Source organism: Xenopus laevis, chromosome 2S, assembly GCF_017654675.1.
Source record: "Xenopus laevis strain J_2021 chromosome 2S, Xenopus_laevis_v10.1, whole genome shotgun sequence".
Classification (NCBI taxonomy): domain Eukaryota; kingdom Metazoa; phylum Chordata; class Amphibia; order Anura; family Pipidae; genus Xenopus; species Xenopus laevis.
Window position 1 is genome coordinate 165,319,011 of NC_054374.1, and position 17,648 is coordinate 165,336,658.

The 17,648-nt window shown below is 42.2% G+C and overlaps 1 protein-coding gene across 5 annotated transcripts in view; it reads right to left on the reverse strand.

The window, feature by feature from the left end:
• The window catches only part of pak1.S (p21 protein (Cdc42/Rac)-activated kinase 1 S homeolog), a 77,067-nt gene that overhangs the window by 29,421 nt on the left and 29,998 nt on the right, over nucleotides 1-17,648 (reverse strand). For 3 of the 5 annotated variants that reach the window (XM_041583012.1, XM_041583014.1, NM_001088460.2), the window contains 6 exon segments: nucleotides 15,586-15,757; nucleotides 14,193-14,293; nucleotides 12,489-12,636; nucleotides 9,032-9,069; nucleotides 6,726-6,836; nucleotides 3,236-3,392 (listed from right to left, as the gene is read on the reverse strand). In XM_041583012.1, the coding sequence (XP_041438946.1) occupies nucleotides 3,236-3,392; nucleotides 6,726-6,836; nucleotides 9,032-9,069; nucleotides 12,489-12,636; nucleotides 14,193-14,293; nucleotides 15,586-15,757 (727 nt within the window). 5 annotated transcript variants of the gene reach the window in all.

Below are 17,648 nucleotides of genomic sequence, written 5' to 3' on the forward strand. Positions count from 1 at the left end.
TAGCCATGGGGGCAGCCATTCAAGCACAGGACACACAGTAGATAACAGATAGTACTAATATAGTTTATATAAACAAGCTGCTGTGTAGCCATGGGGGCAGCCATTCAAGCACAGGACACACAGTAGATAACAGATAAGTACTACTATAGTTTATATAAACAAGCTGCTGTGTAGCCATGGGGCAGCCATTCAAGCACAGGATACACAGTAGATAACAGATAAGTACTACTATAGTTATATTAAACAAGCTGCTGTGTAGCCATGGGGGCAGCCATTCAAGCACAGGATACACAGTAGATAACAGATAAGTACTACTATAGTTTATATAAACAAGCTGCTGTGTAGCCATGGGGGCAGCCATTCAAGCACAGGATACACAGTAGATAACAGATAAGTACTACTATAGTTTATATAAACAAGCTGCTGTGTAGCCATGGGGGCAGCCATTCAAGCACAGGATACACAGTAGATAACAGATAAGTACTACTATAGTTTATATAAACAAGCTGCTGTGTAGCCATGGGGGCAGCATTCAAGCACAGGATACACAGTAGATAACAGATAAGTACTACTATAGTTTATATAAACAAGCTGCTGTGTAGCCATGGGGGCAGCCATTCAAGCACAGGATACACAGTAGATAACAGATAAGTACTACTATAGTTTATATACACAAGCTGCTGTGTAGCCATGGGGGCAGCCATTCAAGCACAGGATACACAGTAGATAACAGATAAGTACTACTATAGTTTATATACACAAGCTGCTGTGTAGCCATGGGGGCAGCCATTCAAGCACAGGATACACAGTAGATAACAGATAAGTACTACTATAGTTTATATACACAAGCTGCTGTGTAGCCATGGGGGCAGCCATTCAAGCACAGGATACACAGTAGATAACAGATAAGTACTACTATAGTTTATATACACAAGCTGCTGTGTAGCCATGGGGGCAGCCATTCAAGCACAGGATACACAGTAGATAACAGATAAGTACTACTATAGTTTATATACACAAGCTGCTGTGTAGCCATGGGGGCAGCCATTCAAGCACAGGATACACAGTAGATAACAGATAAGTACTACTATAGTTTATATAAACAAGCTGCTGTGTAGCCATGGGGGCAGCCATTCAAGCACAGGACACACAGTAGATAACAGATAAGTACTACTATAGTTTATATAAACAAGCTGCTGTGTAGCCATGGGGGCAGCCATTCAAGCACAGGACACACAGTAGATAACAGATAAGTACTACTATAGTTTATATAAACAAGCTGCTGTGTAGCCATGGGGGCAGCCATTCAAGCACAGGACACACAGTAGATAACAGATAAGTACTACTATAGTTTATATAAACAAGCTGCTGTGTAGCCATGGGGGCAGCCATTCAAGCACAGGACACACAGTAGATAACAGATAAGTACTACTATAGTTTATATAAACAAGCTGCTGTGTAGCCATGGGGGCAGCCATTCAAGCACAGGACACACAGTAGATAACAGATAAGTACTACTATAGTTATATAAACAAGCTGCTGTTAAGCCATGGGGGCAGCCATTCAAGGCACAGGACACACAGTAGATAACAGATAAGTACTAATATAGTTTATATAAACAAGCTGCTGTGTAGCCATGGGGGCAAGCCATTCAAGCACAGGACACACAGTAGATAACAGATAAGTACTACTATAGTTTATATAAACAAGCTGCTGTGTAGCCATGGGGGCAGCCATTCAAGCACAGGACACACAGTAGATAACAGATAAGTACTACTATAGTTTATATAAACAAGCTGCTGTGTAGCCATGGGGGCAGCCATTCAAGCACAGGACACACAGTAGATAACAGATAAAGTACTACTATAGTTTATATAAACAAGCTGCTGTGTAGCCATGGGGGGCAGCCATTCAAGCACAGGACACACAGTAGATAAACAGATAAGTACTACTATAGTTTATATAAACAAGCTGCTGTGTAGCCATGGGGGCAGCCATTCAAGCACAGGATACACAGTAGATAACAGATAAGTACTACTATAGTTTATATAAACAAGCTGCTGTGTAGCCATGGGGGCAGCCATTCAAGCACAGGACACACAGTAGATAACAGATAAGTACTACTATAGTTTATATAAACAAGCTGCTGTGTAGCCATGGGGGCAGCCATTCAAGCACAGGACACACAGTAGATAACAGATAAGTACTACTATAGTTTATATAAACAAGCTGCTGTGTAGCCATGGGGGCAGCCATTCAAAGTAGAAAAGGCTCAAATAGCAGATAAGCTCTGTAGAACATAATGGTGTTACCCACTATTTGCCATATAGCCTTTTTTCAATTTCCGCCATTGCTACACAGCAGCTTGTTTATATGAACTATAGTTGTGTTTCTGAAGCAAACAGATCAGTATGACCAGTGCAGGATAACAGTGCATTATATTTTCATTACTTTAAACTCTTTCATTTTTTGGTGTTACTGTTCCTTTAAGGGGTTATTCGCTTAACCTCTGGGCTCAAGAGTACACCCTCACTACTGATGCAGGAAGCACTTGCACCATATTTTGTTGCACTACATATCTAAAGACATTTTATTTACATTAACAGACACAATGGTATCACTGAAGCACAATATATGTATTTTTTTAGTTGTAATATTAGTGTGCAGGTGCCATCTCAAGTAATTTTGCTTGGTCATGTGCTTTCAGAAAGAGCCAGTGTTGCACTATGGAACTGCTTTCTGGCAGGCTGTTGTTTCTCCTACTCAATGTAACTGAGGGAGTTGAAGTGGGACATGGATTTTTACTATTAAGTGCTGTTCTTAGATCTACCAGGGAGCTGTTATCTGGTTACCTAACCATTGTTGATGGGCTGCTGGGGGGGAAGGGAGGGGGGTGATATCAGTCCAACTTGCAGTACAGCAGTAAAGAGTGACTGAAGTTTATCAGAGCACACGTCACATGACTGGGAGCAGCTGGGAAACTGACAATATGTCTAGCCCCATGTCAGATTTCAAAATTAAACATAAAAAAATCAGTTTGCACTTTTGAAAAACTGATTCAAGTGCAGAAGTCGGCTGGAGCAGCACTTTTAACTGATTCATTTTAAAAAAGAACATGTCATGACAGTATCCCTTGTAATTGTGCTTGTTTGTGCAGCTAGATAAGTAAATAGGGCCCACAATGTGTGTGCAAAATTCAAACAGCAAAGTCCAAAGCAAACGAAACACTACATACTCAGCTTCTCTAAGATCTCCTCGTCTGTCATCTTGGGCTTCTTCTTTGTCTTGTCTACGCTGCTTTCTGCTCCATCCGTGGCCGAAGTGCCATTTTCTGCAGATGATTTTGCTGCCAGTGGTGGGACTGGAGGCTCAATAACAGAGCGTGTGTATATCTGTTATGAAGAATACACAATACAATACATATGGTTAGGAGCTACCATGGAGTCGTTTATATTTTTCTGCCAAGACAAGCAGTTTACAAGGAAAGTATCTGGCTCAATTTAACATTCGTAAGAAAGGCTAAACATTCCCATCAGGTAAGGCCAACGTTGGGTGGACTGTGGGACTGCAAAGGCCCCCAATGTAATCCAACTCTTATATGGTCGTCTATCTAGGGTGCCAAATTGAACCCGGTCCAATCACCCATGGAAACTAGTCAATTTTGATTATCTTTTGAACTGACTGAGAAGCCCTGAAATAATAAAAGTTAACACTGTGGTAAATGAACGGCAAAACCTAACACTTCCCCGAGACTATTATCCCCACTGTTATGATTTTATCTCACAGGCAATTGCAGTTTATATTTAAGCTTTAGAGTCACACATCCCACCTAGTGTTGCACTTATCTCAGCCATATGAAAGGTCATGCAGTGGGATTTATGGTGTTTACAAAGGAGGGGGGTCCCGGGGTTCATCTATCCTTGCTGATTTAGGAGATAATGATCTGTTACCTAAGTGAAGGGCAGAGGTATGCAAACTATGACTGCTGTCATCAATAGAGAGACGCTTTGTGCAAGAGTAATGCACATCCCTGCACTTAAATTGTGAATCCAGTGAAACTATATAATTACAGCCCATGACTTATGTATGACTTGTTCATTTAACTAATTTACCCCAGGAGGGTCCTGCTTTACACTTGTACATGTTAGCAGATCATTTACTTTGCAATTCCTGTGTGTAGTGAATACTTTCCCATTTCCAATTCCTGTGTGTAGTAAATACTTTCCCATTTCCAATTCCTGTGTGTGGTAAATACTTTCCCATTTCCAATTCCTGTGTGTAGTAAATACTTTCCCATTTCCAATTCATGTGTGTGGTAAATACTTTCTCATTTCCATTTCCTGTGTGTAGTAAATACTTTCCCATTTCCAATTCCTGTGTGTGGTAAATACTTTCCCATTTCCAATTCCTGTGTGTGGTAAATACTTTCCCATTTCCAATTCCTGTGTGTGGTAAATACTTTCCCATTTCCAATTCCTGTGTGTGGTAAATACTTTCCCATTTCCTGTGTGTAGTAAATACTTTCCCATTTCCATTTCCTGTGTGTAGTAAATACTTTCCCATTTCCAATTCCTGTGTGTGGTAAATACGTTCCCATTTCCAATTCCTGTGTGTAGTAAATACCTTCCCATTTCCAATTCCTGTGTGTAGTAAATACCTTCCCATTTCCAATTCCTGTGTGTAGTAAATACTTTGCCATTTCTAATTCCTGTGTGTAGTAAATACTTTGCCATTTCCAATTCCTGTGTGTAGTAAATACTTTCCCATTTCCAATTCCTGTGTGTAGTAAATACTTTGCCATTTCCAATTCCTGTGTGTAGTAAATACTTTCCCATTTTCATTTCCTGTGTGTGGTAAATACTTTCCCATTTCTATTTCCTGTGTGTGGTAAATACTTTCCCATTTCCATTTCCTGTGTGTGGTAAATACTTTCCCAGTACCTCACAGAACACCTCCCTCCCCCCTCTTACTCCCCACTATAAATTCCTGAGGCAAAAGCTTCTCTTTTCTTTATTCACTTCTATGCTGGATTATCTTCCTGTTCCTGCTGCTTTAAGCTGGCCATAGACGCAAAGATCCGATCGTAGGAATCAAGGATTCGTACGATTTTCGGACCGTGTGTGGAGAGTCCCGTAATTTTTCTTCCGGCAGAGATCGGTCGTTTGGACGATCGGACAGGATAGAAAATTTCTGTCGGCTGCGGGTAATATCTCTGCGTGTATTGCTGATCGTACGGTTTTCAGTGGGAGACTGTCACCAGCTTTGTCTATCGTACGATTGCCGTCAGGGGCAGAATATCGGCTGATCTTTAACTCCTTTATTTGATCTGAATGGTTAGTGGCAGGTCGGGAGATGGGGAAGTCCAATCGTACGTTGATTTGTACGATTGGATCTTTGCATCTATGGCCAGCTTTACTCAAAATCAGAATCACCTCACAACAAACATAATCATCTCCTCCTGTGAAGAAAGAGGCCACTCCCACTTTTGCATCTTTCCCTTTTTCATGTTGCAGGAAAAAAACTTTATTTGGTTGAGCAAATGAGCACTTTTCGCATTGCCTGCTGTGTCTCCCCAGACCATAGTAGTAACAGAGCATTACACTCCCATAACTTTATTGCCCATCCTCATCCTTCTTCACTACTGCACCCGCCAAGAGACAGAGAGCGATGAGCAGTGGCCACAAAGACCACACACTGCCCATTTATGAAAACACCCCCCCCCCCTTTATATAGTTGGGAAGAAATTACCATAAATAAAGAAGCACTAGGTGCACAAGAATTTTATGACATACAGTGACTGCCACTATTTCATGACAAACACAGCATGACACCAGCATTTCATATCACAGTATGGCCCCCCCCCAGTATTTCATTATGGGAACAGTGTGTGACCCCCAGCATTTTATGACAGAAGCAGCGTGTGGCCCCCAGTATGTCATGACAGAAACAGTGTGTGTCCCACAGTATTCCTTGACAGAAACCGTGCGTGGTCCCCAGTATTTCATGACAGAAGCAGCTTCTGGCCCCCAGTATGTCATGACAGAAACAGTGCATGGACCCCAGCATTTTATGACAGAAACAGGTGGACCCCTGCATTTTATGACAGAAACAGGTGGCCCCAGCATTTTATGACAGAAACAGTGTGTGGCCCCCAGTATGTCATTACAGAAACAGTGCATGGACCCCAGCATTTTAGGACAGAAACCATGCGTGGTCCCCAGCATTTCATGACAGAAACAGTGCGTGGCCCCCAGTATTTCATGACAGAAGCAGCTTGTGGCACCCAGTATTTCATGACAGAAGCAATGTGTGGCCCCCAGCATTTCATGAAGGAAACCCCCATTGGTATTTATGAGAAATGTTTTCCGGGTTGTGACATCAGCAGACATGACATCAGCAGGTAGTAGCCACACACAGAATCTCTCCTGAAGCCACACTGCTCATGTGTACACCGGATTTTATTTTCAATGGAAATCAGCAGCAATTGTCGAAAATGGAGGAGGGGGGACATATGGAAAAATCTGGTAACTCCTGAGAAAATTGGGGGAGTTAACAGCTCTGCATTTCATGACGTGGCCCCCAACATTTCATGAAGGGGCAAAAGGGGACGTTTACCTGAGACTGTGGCTTCAGTGTTGAGTATAATTGCAAGTTTAGTTCAATCCCACCAGCCAGCAGATATAACCAGCCTACAATTCCTTACTCCATTGCTGCTTTTTACTTACTGATTTTGTGTGTTCAGGACGTGGGGGAAAAGCAGGGGCAACTTCACCATCTTCAGCTTCAGGCACAGGAGGGACCTCTGCTGCTTCAGACACAGGATTTGCATCCTCACCATAACAAATAATAATAACAAATATAAATAAATAGACATAGATACAGATATATTATAAGTATATGACATTTCCAAATTAGGAATAATTTACTGATTATTTAAAAGGGTTGTTTACCTTTGAGTTAACTGTTAGTACAATGTAGAGAGTGATATTCTGAGACAATTGCAATTGGTTTTTATTTTTTATTTGTGGTTTTTGAGTTATTCAGCTTTTTATTCAACAGCTCTCCAGTTTCCGCAGTCTGGTTGCTAGGGTCCAAATTCCCCTGGCAACCATGCACTGATTTGATTTGAATAAAATTTTGGAATATAAATAGGAGAGGGCCTGAATAGAAAGATGTATTGCAGCCGTACAATACATTTGTAGCTTTACAGTAGTCATGTGCGGACGAGCCCGATACCCGCTGGACCCGTGGGTCGGCCAGGTTCAGGCCGACCTCACACTCCTCTTTGCTGGTTGCGGGTTGAGCTCTCCTCCTGCTTTCAGCGCCACCACCTTCACCACCAAACAAATAATGAAGACCAATTGGAAAGTTGCTTAGAAGAAGGAGAGATTAAGGCTTTTAAGGCCCTCTAGTGCCGGGAACAGAGGAAAAGACGGTTCATTAATAATAAACGGGGCAAGTGAGGTGCTCTGAGTGCACATCATTAGTACGAGGAACTGAGAGCATGCTATTACTACTACTACTAATAGTACTAAGTAGAGATCAATGGTTCCTGTGTCCCTGAGGGTGGTGCTTGTATGAGGCTGCCCTGAGATTCTGTATAAATAATCCTGGCTCTAGAAACATTGAGTTATAGTCACTGGGTCCCCTGAGGCCTCAAGTATAGCACTAGAAAAACCATAGGACTTGGACCTTTCATACAAGCTATTGCACCTAACTGCTAGTAACCGGAAGTACTTAAAGGAGGAGTAAACCCTTGCTACTAAAATCCCCTACCCTACATAGAAAGCCTTCCTGCTCCCCCCCAGCCTAGGTGGTACCTTTGCTAAATGCCCCTCGGTGCAGATTTAGGGCATCGGAGTTCGCGGGCGCCTTCTTCTTCTCTTAGGTAATCTTCAGGAAGTAAGTGCCGTATTGGTGCATGCACAGTTGAAGCAATTTTCTGTTCCGCGACAACTGCGCATGCGTCAAAAGTCATGGAAATTGTCAAAGCGCCGGAAGAAAACCACGAAGATTACCGAAGAGAAGAAGATGGCTGCCGTGAACTCTGCGGGACAGAATCTGCACCGAGGAGTAAGCAAAGAGTTAGGGGCATTTAGCAAAGGTACCACCTAGGCTGGGGGGAGCAGGGAGGGGGTCTATGTAGGGTAGGGGATTTTAGTAGCAAGGGTTTGTTTCTCCTTTAAGAGTAGTACTAAAGCCAGTGCTTGAATGGCTGCCCCCATAGCTACACAGCAGCTTGTTTATATAAACTATAGTAGTACTTATCTGTTATCTACTGTGTATCCTGTGCTTGAATGGCTGCCCCCATGGCTACACAGCAGCTTGTTTATATAAACTATAGTAGTACTTATCTGTTATCTACTGTGTATCCTGTGCTTGAATGGCTGCCCCCATGGCTACACAGCAGCTTGTTCATATAAACTATAGTAGTACTTATCTGTTATCTACTGTGTATCCTGTGTTTGAATGGCTGCCCCCATGGCTACACAGCAGCTTGTTCATATAAACTATAGTAGTACTTATCTGTTATCTACTGTGTATCCTGTGTTTGAATGGCTGCCCCCATGGCTACACAGCAGCTTGTTCATATAAACTATAGTAGTACTTATCTGTTATCTACTGTGTATCCTGTGCTTGAATGGTTGCCCCTTTGGCTACACAGCAGCTTGTTTATATAAACTATAGTAGTACTTATCTGTTATCTACTGTGTATCCTGTGCTTGAATGGCTGCCCCCATGGCTACACAGCAGCTTGTTTATATAAACTACTGTTGCACAAATATGGCAGCCCCCTCATAGAGGAACATGGGGATCAGGTAGGTAATGTAAATGCATCGGGCAAACACTTTTATGGCAAAATTATAATTATTGTACAAAGATGGTGTTATGATAAATGTAATGTAAAGTTTAATTTCCGGTGTCAGTATCTCTTTAAAAAACATTGTTAGTACCTACTCAAACATTAAAAATTATGTATTACATTGTATAACGCTTTAATCTCTAAAATAAAATAAAAAATCTCGCTTACCAAGATGGCAATGGAATCGTACGCCTCCCTAGAGTTATCTGAGCAAAAGAAAGAAGAAAGAAATTAGCAGTCGTTTTATACAGGCAGCATCATCTTTATTGTTTTAGACTAATGATAATAAGAAAAGTGACTAATTAGTAGTGATGAGCCCATTTTGTTTTGCCGAAAAATCGTGAAACTGAGGAAAAATTTGTGAAAAGGCAAAAAATTCACAAAAAGCATTAAAGCATTAACGCATTTTTCTTATGGCGACTTTTTTCTCCAAATGCATTAGGGCAGAGACACACGGTCAGATTCGGGGAGATTAGTCATCCAGCGACATCTCCTTTTCTTCATGGCGACTAATCTTCCCGAACTGCCTTGCCGCCAGCTGGAATGTAAATCGCTGGAGGCCGAAAGGCAGTTCGGGAGGTTAGTTGCCCTGAAGTATAGGAAATTTTTCGCTGGGCGACTAATCTCCCCGAATATGAGCGTGTGTCTCTGCTTAAAGTCAATGGGCGTTTTTTCTTATGGCAAATTTTAGTCCAAACGCATTAAAGTCTTATTGGCGTTTTTTCTCAGCTAATTTTTCCATGGTGAATTTTTGCTGCAGTTTTGGGAGAGAAAAAAAAAAATCGCACATGGTGAAATGTGAAATTTTGTCGCAAACCCATGTCTGGCGAAAAAATTCGCTCATCACTACTAATTAGATTAGTACAAACCCAATACAAGAAGCATGGGCCAGGCTAGAGAGTGTTCCCCCAGAAACAATAGGGTCATTAGCAGGGCCAGTCCTGAGAGGCGAGAGCCTTGTCTCAGGCAGAAGAGAGAGGCCGGTTGCAAGGGGAGACAAAAAGCCGCCTCTTGTAACTTTACGAGCCGAATTACTGGGTTTTAACCCAGGAAATATGGCTGCGCGATTGCACTCATTGCACTAAGATGCGGCCCGCTCCGACACTGATGTTTTAAGCGCAGAGAGGGGGCGGTGGCAGCCCCAAGATCTGATTCTGTTCATTAGGGGAATCTTGTATAATGTATTTTGCATTATGTCTTGGTGGAACCACAGAAAAACAGTGTAAAATGTGTGAAAACTTATAATCAGGGTATTTAAAACCTTCTCATAGAGAGGCGCTATCCACCGATCCTTTATTCAACATGAGAAAAAAAGTAGAACTCAGGCCAAGAAACCTAAATAACTGAAAAACCACAAAGAATGAATAAAATAAAAAGTGGAAACCGATCAATTGTCTCAGAATATCAATGTCTACATCATATTAAAAGTTAAATTTAGGGCAGAGACACACGTTGGATATACGGGAGATTGAGCGAACCCAGCAACAAATTGCCTCTTCTTCGGGCGACTAATCTCCCCGCAATGCCTTCCCGTCGGCTAGAATCTAAATCGCCAGTGGGATGGCACGCGGAACGGTTCGTTTTCTGAAGTCGCCCGAAGTTGCCTCACGAGGAAACTTCGGGCAACTTCGGAAAGCGAAACGATCCGAGTGCCATCACGTCGGAGATTTAGATTCTAGCCAACGGGAAGGCATTGCGGGGAGATTAGTCGCCCGAAGAAGAGGCAATTTGTCGCTGGGCGAGTAATCTCCCCGAATCTCCAGGTATGTCTCTGTCCTTAAAGTTAATTTTATTTTCCCCTAACTACTCCCCCACCCTCTCCCTGTAATTAGTTTAAATAGAGATAACGAGCTCTGTATAAACATATCATATAAAGTATCATGATTGTCTCTTAAGCTGCAGATTTTAGCCTTCGATCCGCCGAACGATCATAAGAAACTTTGGTTCATGCGTCTATACCAGCTCTATTCAAGAGGGCTTCTCTACTGATAACAACAGTAAAATCGAATTCAGGAAGGGCTGCTCGTGGAGTCTGCCATGTATATATTGTGAGACAAATAATTCCTCTGCTTCTTCTTTCCAAGCAGTTTATATCATGGGCTGTGAGCAGAGGGGGCGAGTGTTTAGCTCTTTGCACACAAGGAATGGTGTTTAGGCCAGTCATGCAGACACTTATATACACGGCTTATATCCCCCGTGCAATTATTTAGGAGGCATCAGGGAGGAATTGGTTCCCAGTGAGCAGCTTGTATGTGGGTGATGGTGCCAGGGATACATATTGAATGCCAGGGCAGAATAAAACAAAGCCTGCAGAGCAATCACAGAGACAGGAATGGGGACAGCCGCCAATCTAAACAATAGGAACGTGTTTGAGGTTGGCCAGAGAGCAAGGCAGGGATGGATCTGTGGCAGAAGAAGGGAGGAGGTTCATGACTCATATAGGAAACAATCAGACTCTATTGCTCCCAGTCCCTTATCCCAAAGCACAAGGCAAGCAGATTAGACGAGACCATCACTAATACAAACTGCTGACAACAAGAATCCAGCGTGAAATCTGAGCATAATCAAAAGGACACTGAAAATTCCGTTTCAGAGAATATATTAAAGGGGTGGTTCACCTTTAAGTTAACTTTTAGTATGATATAAAAATAAACAATAGTAAGCGACTTCTCAATTTGTCTCCATTATTAATTATTTTTTATTTATAGTTTTTGAATTATTTGTGTTCTTCTTCTGACTCTTTCCAGCTTTCAAATGGTGGTCACTGACCCCATCTAAAAAAACAAATGCTAATTCATTGTTATTTCTACTCATCTTTGTATCCGGGCTCTTCCCTATTCAATTTGGACCCGAGCAACCAGATTGCTGAAACAGAAAACTGCAGAGCTGCTGAATAAAATTATGCAAAAACCCCAAATAATAAATTTTTTTATTAAAACCTATATTAAATTGTCTCAGAATTTCACTCTCTACATAATATTAAAAGTTAGTTTAAAAGTGAACAACCCCTTTAAAGGACCATTACTGAAACTCAGCGTGCACTCCTCTTCAGAAAGCGATTGGGCGATCCATCATGCAGCGCTCGATTTCTCTTCCCTGCCTTCCTTATAAGAGATAGCCAGAGAGGAAAAATCAAGCACCGCACAATGGATTGCCCCGGTCGCTTTCTGAAGAGGAGCGCAAGTAAGTTTTTTCTTAATAACGACTTTGCGATTTGTGAGTTTAGTTTGTCTTGGTGTAAGTAGTGATAAGTTAGCCTTTTAAAATAAGTGAATGTAAAGTTGGTGAGGGGGCTATTCTAAGCACATTTGTAATTTAAATTCATTATTTATTTTTCTTTAATTCCAAGATATTAAGGGATACACTTCCTTGACTACTTGGTGGTCAGACTGGTGGGAAACTGACCAGCAGGTGGCGCTGTTGTAACAAAATTCATTCATATTAACAGTACATCTATCCCTTAATATCTTGGAATTAAAGAGAAATAAATAAATAATGAACGTACATTACAAAAGTGCTTAGAACAGCCCCCTACTTATATCAAAACAAAATATATAAAAAGTGTCATCCCTCAGCCAGGTTCTCCACGACATTCTCAAAATGGGGTTCTGCCAAAACCTTTTACCTGTGAAGCTCATGTATTTTTGGCTCTTGGATGTCGTCTCAGAGCTGTAGAAATTCAGTACGTCCAGAACAGCCTGTGGGTTCTTCTTCTGATCAATTTTACTGATGTTTGCATGCTTCAGGAGCCGGGCCCACTGATTTGGCATTCCCTGGATGGGTATAAGAAGATCGAGGAAGAACAGCAATTAAGCATCATGAAATGGATATAACTGTCAGCTACTGGAAAACAGTGCAGCCCTGCTGAATTCTGCTTAGTACATATGCTACCATCGTTTTATGGGATCTCTCTGTACAGACTATGAGCAAACTTAGGGGACTGTTCCTGCTGAATTGTGCTTAGTACAGAGGAATGCCTATGCTGCCATAGTTTTATGGGATCTCTCTGTACAGACTATGAGCAAACTTAGGGGACTGTTCCTGCTGAATTGTGCTTAGTACAGGGGAATACTTATGCTGCCATAGTTTTATGGGATCTCTCTGTACAGACTATAAGCAAACTTAGGGGACTGTTCCTGCTGAATTGTGCTTAGTACAGGGGAATACTTATGCTGCCATAGTTTTATGGGATCTCTCTGTACAGACTATAAGCAAACTTAGGGGACTGTTCCTGCTGAATTGTGCTTAGTACAGAGGAATACCTATGCTGCCATAGTTTTATGGGATCTCTCTGTACAGACTATGAGCAAATTTAGGGACTGTTCCTGCTGAATTGTGCTTAGTACAGAGGAATACCTATGCTGCCATAGTTTTATGGGATCTCTCTGTACAGACTATGAGCAAACTTAGGGACTGTTCCTGCTGAATTGTGCTTAGTACAGGCTATACCTATGCTGCCATAGTTTTATGGGATCTCTCTGTACAGACTATGAGCAAACTTAGGGGACTGTTCCTGCTGAATTGTGCTTAGTACAGGGAATACCTATGCTGCCATAGTTTTATGGGATCTCTCTGTACAGACTATGAGCAAACTTAGGGGACTGTTCCTGCTGAATTGTGCTTAGTACAGGGGATACCTATGCTGCCATAGTTTTATGGGATCTCTCTGTACAGACTATGAGCAAACTTAGGGGACTGTTCCTGCTGAATTGTGCTTAGTACAGGGAATACCTATGCTGCCATAGTTTTATGGGATCTCTCTGTACAGACTATGAGCAAACTTAGGGGACTGTTCCTGCTGAATTGTGCTTAGTACAGGCTATACCTATGCTGCCATAGATTTATGGGATCTCTCTGTACAGACTATGAGCAAAGTTAGGGGACTGTTCCTGCTGAATTGTGCTTAGTACAGGGAATACCTATGCTGCCATAGTTTTATGGGATCTCTCTGTAAATACTAAGGCAAAGAATGTAAAATAAAACCTTGGCTCCAAGTGCAGGTATGAGATCAATTATCTGTTAAAAAAAAGGAATTATACAGAAAGCTATAAAACGCAGGAATACTGTCAGCTATTCATAGTTGATGATTTGCTTTGATCTCTTCACAATTAAGCTAACATTGCTGTAATGGCAGATTTGCTAAAGCGCTATAAACACACGTCTGTAACCAGGTTGGTCCACTGGGTCATACATCACTGGTTTAAGGTGCAGATGCACAGGCATGGCCCGGGACAAAAGGGATGATAATGTATCAGGAGAGTAGGCTCGTCATTCCAAAAATGATTTGCCAGAAAAGATGCTTCACTGCAAGAGATTCCCTGAAGCTTACAGTAAATTCTCCGGTAGCTGGGTCAATCCCCACGTGATAGATATGCTCATAGCCAAACGGACTGGATATCTCCAACCGGTCTTTTTTGTCCTTTTTGTTATCTGAGCAAAGGAAAGAAATTAAATAGTCAACAAATGATGTATAAAATGGAGTTCAACCTCAGGGGATAATAGTCTCTGGGAAGGGAGTGTGACTGTGGGATAGCAGGTATAGTAGGTAGAGATGGTGCCTATAGTAACAGTGGGTAATAGTCTCTGGGAAGGGAGTGTGACTGTGGGATAGCAGGTATAGTAGGGAGAGATGGTGCCTGTAGTAACAGTGGGATAATAGTCTCTGGGAAGGGAGTGTGACTGTGGGATAGCAGGTATAGTAGGGAGAGATGGTGCCTATAGTAACAGTGGGTAATAGTCTCTGGGAAGGGAGTGTGACTGTGGGATAGCAGGTATAGTAGGGAGAGATGTGTCTATAGTAACAGTGGATAATAGTCTCTGGGAAGGGAGTGTGACTGTGGGATAGCAGGTATAGTAGGGAGAGATGGTGTCTATAGTAACAGTGGATAATAGTCTCTGGGAAGGGAGTGTGACTGTGGGATAGCAGGTATAGTAGGGAGAGATGGTGTCTATAGTAACAGTGGGATAATAGTCTCTGGGAAGGGAGTGTGACTGTGGGATAGCAGGTATAGTAGGGAGAGATGGTGCCTATAGTAACAGTGGGTAATAGTCTCTGGGAAGGGAGTGTGACTGTGGGATAGCAGGTATAGTAGGGAGAGATGGTGCCTATAGTAACAGTGGATAATAGTCTCTGGGAAGGGAGTGTGACTGTGGGATAGCAGGTATAGTAGGGAGAGATGGTGCCTATAGTAACAGTGGATAATAGTCTCTGGGAAGGGAGTGTGACTGTGGGATAGCAGGTATAGTAGGGAGAGATGGTGCCTATAGTAACAGTGGATAATAGTCTCTGGGAAGGGAGTGTGACTGTGGGATAGCAGGTATAGTAGGGAGAGATGTGTCTATAGTAACAGTGGATAATAGTCTCTGGGAAGGGAGTGTGACTGTGGGATAGCAGGTATAGTAGGGAGAGATGGTGCCTATAGTAACAGTGGATAATAGTCTCTGGGAAGGGAGTGTGACTGTGGGATAGCAGGTATAGTAGGGAGAGATGGTGCCTATAGTAACAGTGGATAATAGTCTCTGGGAAGGGAGTGTGACTGTGGGATAGCAGGTATAGTAGGGAGAGATGGTGTCTATAGTAACAGTTGGGGTACTGTATAGGAAAAGACTAACGGTACTTGGCATGGGGAGCCCTATTTCTCTGTACATTTCAGCTTAATAATGAGGGATCTTCTGTATTGTGTTCTCTGTCAAAGTAAGAGATATCATCAAAAGACCGGTACTTTTTTGCCCCTTTTTCTTTTTCTTTTCCTTTTCTTCTTGGTTCGTAGACAGAGGTTTAGTCCCAAAATTCCAATCGTTTGTATTGCCCCCGCCTATGGTGCTGTTGATCCTCATGGGTGGAGGCGGGGGCTTGTCTTCAATCACCAAAGCATTGTTGGACATATTCAGGATCTGAGAGAGAAGAATCACCGTTACCAGTTGTTTCCTAAAAATAATAATTATGACTTTGTATTCAGAAACGTATCAGGGGAAGGAGACCATGTGACTTGGGCAGGGGGCTGGGAGGAGAGACATGGACAATTTTGGCACCCTGAGGAGAGGGGCAGATATCAGGTGTCTCTGGGGGGCCACTCATTTACATTTAGGCCCCTGAATGGGTCATTGGTTTTTGATCAAGTGCTGCCTGCTACTTTCATTGGAGCCCAATTGGTTTCCCCTTTGTGACAGTAGATTGTTACCAAATGACAACATAGAGTGGCACCATCACTGAGACAAAATGTGCCCATTCCCATTGGTCAGGCTGCTGGGGGGTGATATCATTCAAACTTGCAGTAAAGAGTGACTGAATTGTATCAGAGCACAAGTCACATGACTGTGCGCACCTGGGAAACTGTCAATATGTCTAGCCCCATGTCAGATTTCAAAACTAAATATAAAAAATTACGTTTGCTCTTTTAAAAAACAGATTTCAGTGCAGAAGTCTCCTGGAGCAGCACTATTAACTGATGCGGTTTGAACAAACTATATACCGTGACAGTATCCCTTTAACAATCTAACTGCAGCTCGAGGGACTCTCAGTATTACTTCTATTAAGACAAATCTCCCTAAAATGTGTCTCCATTGGAAATAATAAGGATATTAGAAGTCACTGAGGGGTTGTTCTGTGACCATATAAAGGCACAAGGCTGCAGGCTGAGTTATACAGGGAACTCTGAGTATCACTCATGTATTATAAGGGATAATGTACCCCCTACTGTAAATGATAAGGATATTAGAAGTCACCGAGGGGTTCTGTGACCATATAAAGGCACAAGGCGACAGGCTGAGTTATACAGGGAACTATGAATATCACTCATGTATTATAAGGGATAATGTACCCCCTACTGTAAATGATAAGGATATTAGAAGTCACAGAGGGGTTGTTCTGTGACCATATAAAGGCACAAGGCTGCAGGCTGAGTTATACAGGGAACTCTGAGTATCACTCATGTATTATAAGGGATAATGTACCCCCTACTGTAAATGATAAGGATACAAGAAGTCACTGAGGGGTTGTTCTGTGACCATATAAAGGCACAAGGCTGCAGGCTGAGTTATACAGGGAACTCTGAGTATCACTCATGTATTATAAGGGATAATGTACCCCCTACTGTAAATGATAAGGATATTAGAAGTCACTGAGGGGTTGTTCTGTGACCATATAAAGGCACAAGGCTGCAGGCTGAGTTATACAGGGAACTCTGAGTATCACTCATGTATTATAAGGGATAATGTACCCCCTACTGTAAATGATAAGGATATTAGAAGTCACCGAGGGGTTCTGTGACCATATAAAGGCACAAGGCGACAGGCTGAGTTATACAGGGAACTATGAATATCACTCATGTATTATAAGGGATAATGTACCCCCTACTGTAAATGATAAGGATATTAGAAGTCACTGAGGGGTTGTTCTGTGACCATATAAAGGCACAAGGCTGCAGGCTGAGTTATACAGGGAACTCTGAGTATCACTCATGTATTATAAGGGATAATGTACCCCCTACTGTAAATGATAAGGATACAAGAAGTCACTGAGGGGTTGTTCTGTGACCATATAAAGGCACAAGGCTGCAGGCTGAGTTATACAGGGAACTCTGAGTATCACTCATGTATTATAAGGGATAATGTACCCCCTACTGTAAATGATAAGGATATTAGAAGTCACTGAGGGGTTGTTCTGTGACCATATAAAGGCACAAGGCTGCAGGCTGAGTTATACAGGGAACTCTGAGTATCACTCATGTATTATAAGGGATAATGTACCCCCTACTGTAAATGATAAGGATATTAGAAGTCACCG